General features: G+C 52.9%; 1 protein-coding gene across 1 annotated transcript in view; it reads right to left on the bottom strand.

The window, feature by feature from the left end:
- RBP1 (retinol binding protein 1) overlaps nt 1-6,264 on the bottom strand; it is a 20,312-nt gene that overhangs the window by 13,741 nt on the left and 307 nt on the right. Inside the window, exon 2 of the mRNA XM_015585758.2 lies at nt 5,627-5,805. Within this exon, the coding sequence (XP_015441244.1) occupies nt 5,627-5,805 (179 nt within the window). The remainder of the gene's footprint in view (nt 1-5,626; nt 5,806-6,264) is intronic.

Here is a 6,264-nt window from a genome sequence, read left to right as displayed (position 1 = left end):
TCTCATGTGTTGGCATTGTGTTTTTTTAAAATAAGAACCAACAAAATCTTTTTAATGAGTCAAGAACAAGATCAGAAAGCTGGCAAGAATTTAAACTAGTGTTAATGGCAGTTTGGTGGATTTCATGTATTACCACATAAGTAGATGTGGATGGCTGGAAGGATGGATGGATGGTTTTCAAGAAAGATTTCCAGACAGATCCACCAGACACAGTAACAGTGACAACCTCTGGGGAGTAGGAATCAGGCCAAGAAAGGGAAGGGGTCCTTTCCTTCCTAATCCACTCTCCCCTATGCGATTTGAATCTTTTTTCCTTTTACAATAAAAACAAAGAACCCCACAGCGGGGCGGAGGGCTAGAAGCGGAAGGCAGCTCTGTGGAAGGGGTCATCGCGAGTTCAGAGCTGGATAGGAGGCGAGGCCTCAGCCAGGGAGGAGGCGCCAGGCTCCCGAGTGAACAGAGTTGCCTCCTCCAGGGAAAACCTGACCCGGTGTCCGTGGTGGGATGACAAATGGCCCTTCTGCCACCACCATGCAGAGCCAGGCTCGTGGCTGTGATTCCTGGCTGTGGCTCAGTCTGCTCCCACAAAAACTGCTCATGCTGAGGGGCTAGTTGGAAACAAAGATCCCAGTCATTCCTCATTCTGAGGGATTCTCGGGTCCAGGAGTGGGGAACACTATTTGAAGTCGAGGAGCACCTTCCTTTTTCAAGGTTCCCTACCCTGTCAGAGCTGACGACCGCTAGATTCAATACATGATACTGGTTTCGAACTAGGCCAGAGAGTTCATATGAATGCACAAAGCCATGCAGGCAGTGGTGGAGAAAAGCTGTGTCTAGTCTATGCATTTCCACCAAAATGACAAACCCTGCTGCTCATGGGTCATGTAAAACCTGAACAGAAGAGACTGGAAATGCAGGCTGAGTAAGCCGGGGCTAACAGACCCGAATCCCTCCATGCCTCAGCCTGGGAGACTCCGGGGCCATTGTAGGTGATTCCAGGGGTGGACTGCAACGTCCACAGGAGTCAGACAAAGGACTAAACCGGCCAGCGGCACGCGGTTCTCTACACCTGGTTTTAGAGAGACGTTTCTTTCCTCCAAGGCACTGGTTCACACGCTTTAGCTGCATCAGAACCACGTGGGGGCACACTGAAACCCAGACTGCTGGCCCCACCCCCAGAGTTTCTGATTCAGTAGGCGAGGGGTGTGGCCGGAGAACCTGTGTTTCTGTCACGGTCTGGTGGTGATGATGACACGCGGTTCTCTACACCTGGTTTTAGAGAGACGTTTCTTTACTCCAAGGCACTGGTTCACACGCTTTAGCTGCATCAGAACCACGTGGGGGCACACTGAAACCCAGACTGCTGGCCCCACCCCCAGAGTTTCTGATTCAGTAGGCGAGGGGTGTGGCCGGAGAACCTGTGCTTCTGTCACGGTCTGGTGGTGATGCTGCTGCTGCTGCTGCTGGCCTCCACTTTGGGAACCCTGCTTTAAGGAACCCATGGTGAAAACAATGATGATGGGCCCGCTGATCCTCGACTTCAGGTAACAGGGTGGGGTGAGGACTGGGGCAAACTGGAGAACGTGATGGGCCCGCTGATCCTCGACTTCAGGTAACAGCGTGAGGACTGGGGCAAACTGGAGAATGTCCCGTCTAAAGGGAGCAACTGTGACAGTGTCTCAGGAAGCCACGTGACACAGGAATAATCAGACAACTAGTATTTTTGGCATCTTGATGTTTTCTTCCTTTGGTAAGAACAGCAGAAACATGGATTTTTCTATGACATCTTACAACCTTGGGCCATCGCCGACAACTGGCTCTGAAATTTTTCAAACGTTGTGCAGGCCAAACACAACATATCTGCAGGCCGGATTTCACCCTCCGGTCGGGAACCTTATCTGTGTTTCTATGGGATAGTCAGGGTCAGAGACCTCTGAGGCAGGAAGCCTTGGAGAGGAAGGTCAGCCTGATGACATCTCCCGAGCAAAGGCTCCCCACAGTCTGTCAGGGCCACATCTGGGGTCCCTACTGGGTCCTCATCACTCTCCTCTCCCTGGGCCACATTTTGCACTCCAGCCACATTGAAAATCTTACAGATGTCACCTCCCTCACCTCCCTAAACCTCCTCCCTCCTCCCGACCAGGCCTTTTTGACCTCTGGGCCTTTGTGCACATGATTCCCTCTGCCTGGAATGCTTTTATCCCTTCTCTACATCTGCCCTAAATCCTACTTGCTCTTCAAGGCTCTATTCAAGCTTCCATCACAACACTGGGCTGTAATGGTTTGAAGATGCGTCTGTCTTGTCCACTGGCCTCGGTGCGTCAGGAGGCCTCGCTGCCTCTGGGTCCCCATACCAGGTTCAAGTCCGAAATAATATTTACCGGTGCTGTTCTCTTGGCTCTGGCCTTCCTCTCGTCCCCTTCCTGTTTGCCTGACTATTACTTCTCATCTATCCTTCAAGCCACAGCTCACACTCCACTTCCTGTGGGAACTTTCCCTGACCTCCCAGACCCAGGAGGGGGTTTTTCCCTGCCTGCCCTCCCCCCATCAGCACACTATCATGGTATAATTGGCTGCTTTGGTCTGTCTCCCTCGCTACACTGAGCTCCATGAGAGCAGGGCTCTCGTGCGATTCATCTCAATAACACAGGGGCTGCAAAGAGAGAGCAAGCCCCTTGAAATGCTTGTAGGACCAAGAGAAGAATGGACAAATGAATAAATAATCCCAGGTGAGAAATGAAACTCTTGGAATGTGCTGGGAAGAACACATTAGAATAGGGGTCCTCAACCCCTGGCCGCAGACTGTTGGGAACCAGGCCGCACAGCAGGAGGTGAGCGGCAAGAGAGCAAGTGAAGCTTCATCTGTATTTGAGCCGCTCCCAGGGGCCAGCATCACTGCCTCAGCTCCACCTCAGGTCATCAGGCATTAGGTTCTCATAGGAGCGCTGGTCCCTGGTGCCAAAAAGGTTGGGGGCCGCTGAGAATTGGCTTTCGCCAGTACTGCTTCTGGCTAGTTGGTGCAGAGTGTGTGAAGCAGAAGGGGTTGTGGTGAAAGTTATCTTTAGCAGCCACCTTGCTCAGGATCCCAGCCAGCATGGCATCTTGGCATGCGGCCCCCCTCCACTCACAAGCCTGAGGCTGGACAGTTGCTGCAATCCTATTACCCTAACCCTCCCGCAGCCATGCTCTTCACTATGGTCCACCATCCAGTTGGGCAGCCGGGAGAAAGTGGCAAGGCAGGGGGCCAAGGGAAGGCTGGAGCAAAGGGGCTGTCCTTCCCCCAAAGGGAGACAGGAAGGTAAGTGAGTGGCCATCTACTGAGTCCCGGGACATCAAGGGTGACCACGAGTCCTGCACAATTTCATCTAGTTTGCCCAGCTTCTGGGCTCCCACATCTGCTCACCTACCATTGTCTTAATACTGGGATGAGAACTGCAGGTGGCCACCTGCCCCTCCCTCCATGTCCAAATCCCTCCCTTCCATCCCCTTTTCTTTCATAATCAAGTACAGAAAGAGCCTCCTCCACAATTCCTGGAATCCCCTCCTCTGGGTGCTTTCCCTCCCCTGTTACCACTGATCTTGCTGTGTTCGGAACTGTTTATGTGTCTGTCTCCACCGCAGAAACTGTGAATTCCTGAACACCAGGGCTTGCGATGTGCTCAGCGGTGTCCCTGCCCCTGGTGCAGTGAACAGCACGTGAGGAAAGTGCTAAATACAGTACAACAGTTAACAGCAGGCACCCTGGAGCTGCCCACACCAAATTCTAATCCTCCCTCTGCCATTTACTTCACTTCCCCAAGGTCGCACGATAAGACATCTTGCCTCGGTTTTTCTTATCTGTTAAATGGGGTTGAAAATGGCGTTGTGAAGGTTGAGCGAGTTAAAATAAAATGTGAACACTACCTGGTGCATAGTAAGCACTTTATGAGCATTAGCTGGTATTACTAGGTGATCAATAAACGTTTTACGCATTAATGGATGACGGAGGGAATGAAAGAACAAAGATAATTAGCCAAGTATTGTGGGTGACCCGAAATAGAGACGTGTGACGTGTTGCGCGAGTACCCCAGGAGTGAGCCGGGGATGCTTGTTCTTACATATAATTCCATGCAGGGGGCCAGGGAACAGACCTTGGACAGGGCTGCCACCTCAGCACGGCAGACCTTTCCCCCTGAGCCTCTGGGCAGACTAAGAGGCCTTGGGCCATTTAAAGGCACAACCTGACATTTTCTCACACTAGTGTTTTCTTCCACTAGTGGCCTCTCCAAGGACACTCCCTGCCGCTACCCCTCTTCCATCATTCCAAACAGCACGCTCAGACACTAACTCCCGACTGCCTTCAGATAAATCAACAAGGGCGAGGGGGGTGGCGGGGATGAGTCGTCAGGGCCTGGGGCTCCTTATTCCCAGACATCAGCACTCCTCAGCCACAGTCCTCACAAACCTCAGCCATCTGGTTTCTGCAAAGGCTACCAGCAGAGAGAAGCCTGGGAGAGAGCAGGAGCATAAGCTTTAAAGTGCAAAGACCGGGCGTTCAAATCCCATCTCTTGCAATTCTCTTCCCCTGTGGAGCCCGTTATTGCATAATACAGGGTGACTGACTAATCCCTCCCTCACTGGGCTGTGGTGTAAAGGACCTGGCCCAGCGGGAGAGCATGCAGCAGACTCTGGGTCAATGGTGGAAGGGGGAGGGCTTCGTCAATAAGTATAAACTAGCGCTGGACCCAACACTGTGAAAGGAAGACCAGGGGCACCCTGACCTCCCAGTGACCTGAGAGTGCTGACTGGAGGCCTGGGACTGCCCTTCTGAAGTCTGCCACGGCAGCACGAATTGGAGTCTCCTGGTCACCAGCTTCCCACCCTTGGGAGCTGGAGTTCACTCCCCTCCCCCATCCGGAGCTGCTTTCTCTGGCTCCGTCTACAGAGGAGCTGCTCTTCTGGGTAGGTATTGGCTGCAAGGTTCGAAGGAAGCCTGGCGGGCAGTGGAGGATAGGGCGGGGAAGGGGATGGCCAGGAGCCACATCTCAGTTTTGGGACCAGGAGGGGCAGGTCAGAAGGCTTCTGGCAGGGACCGCTGTGTCCCCTGCTTCCTAGAGTAGTTCCGTGCTAGGTCATTTAGGAAGTTTACACTTCAGAAAGGCTCCCTGTGTTTCTTCTTTCTTTCTTCTCTTCCTCCACCAGCCCAAACTGCAGCCAGAGAACAGTCAACAGACGTGCCTGGAATTCCAGCACGGCCCCTCCCTAGCTGTGCTTCTCCAGGCATGTTCCTTCATCTCTTTTGAGATTGTTTTCTCATCTGTGAAATGGGCGTACTCAAATCTCCCTCAAAGGTTGTTGGGAGGATTAGGTGGAGTCAAGTGTATAAAGCACTTGGTTCGGTGTCCAGACACCGCAGAGACTCAACAAAGCTGCAGCTTTCCTACCTATTACCATCTGGTTCGGGCGGAGGGGCATGTTTAATGAGGAAGTGCTGCCTATTCTGGGGGCTGGGAGTGCCAAGATCTTTAGTGCCAAGATCCTTGGTCCCTAAGAACACATGGGCCCTTGCTCCCCTCTAAAAAGAACTAGCCCAGCCTTTGGTCAGGCCCCCTGGGCAGGAGATGCCAGGGTGTACACACATCCTCACCATGCACTTGCGGTCATCTATGCCCGTCAGATCCTCCTCAAACTCCTTCCCAATCTGGAAGTCCATGATGTAGTTCCTAAAAGTGCTCAGCGTGCGGATGATCATGTGGTCGCCATCCTGCACGATCTCTTTGTCTGGCTTCAGCAAGTTGGCTATTTTGCGCAAGGCCACATTGACATCTGCGGGGGTGCCAGGACACAGAAGGGCAAGAGAGTTGGCCAGAAAACTCAAGAGAACAGTTCCCAAGGTAGGGGGGCCTCAGGGGTCCGCTATCCAGTTAAACAGTTGGGATTCCCTTCTTGCTTAGCGCTGTCTCTGTGAGCAACCGGTCTGTGCATTTTTCTTTTTCTTTTCTTTAATTTGGCAACAAAGTTTTCTGCCTTTAAAACCATTTAAAAACAAAAACTAGCTTTCCTGATAAAATTATCCACGTCTAGAGCCAACTATCCGACATTTACCACCAATGAACCTAACAACCTCCATCCTGCAATTCGCTGCCTGGTGGCCACCCTCGGAGCTGTGGCCGCGTAGGCCCTTTCCGCCGCCTGGGTGCACCGACGGCGCTGGCCCGGCGCGGGCAGGCGGGCAGCGGGCTCCGAAGGGCTCTGGGGAGAGGCCCCAGGGGCTCCGCGGGGCGC

The sequence above is a fragment of the Pteropus alecto genome, unplaced genomic scaffold, assembly GCF_000325575.1.
Source record: "Pteropus alecto unplaced genomic scaffold, ASM32557v1 scaffold92, whole genome shotgun sequence".
NCBI classification, from domain to species: domain Eukaryota; kingdom Metazoa; phylum Chordata; class Mammalia; order Chiroptera; family Pteropodidae; genus Pteropus; species Pteropus alecto.
This window is presented reverse-complemented; position numbering and strand designations above follow the sequence as displayed.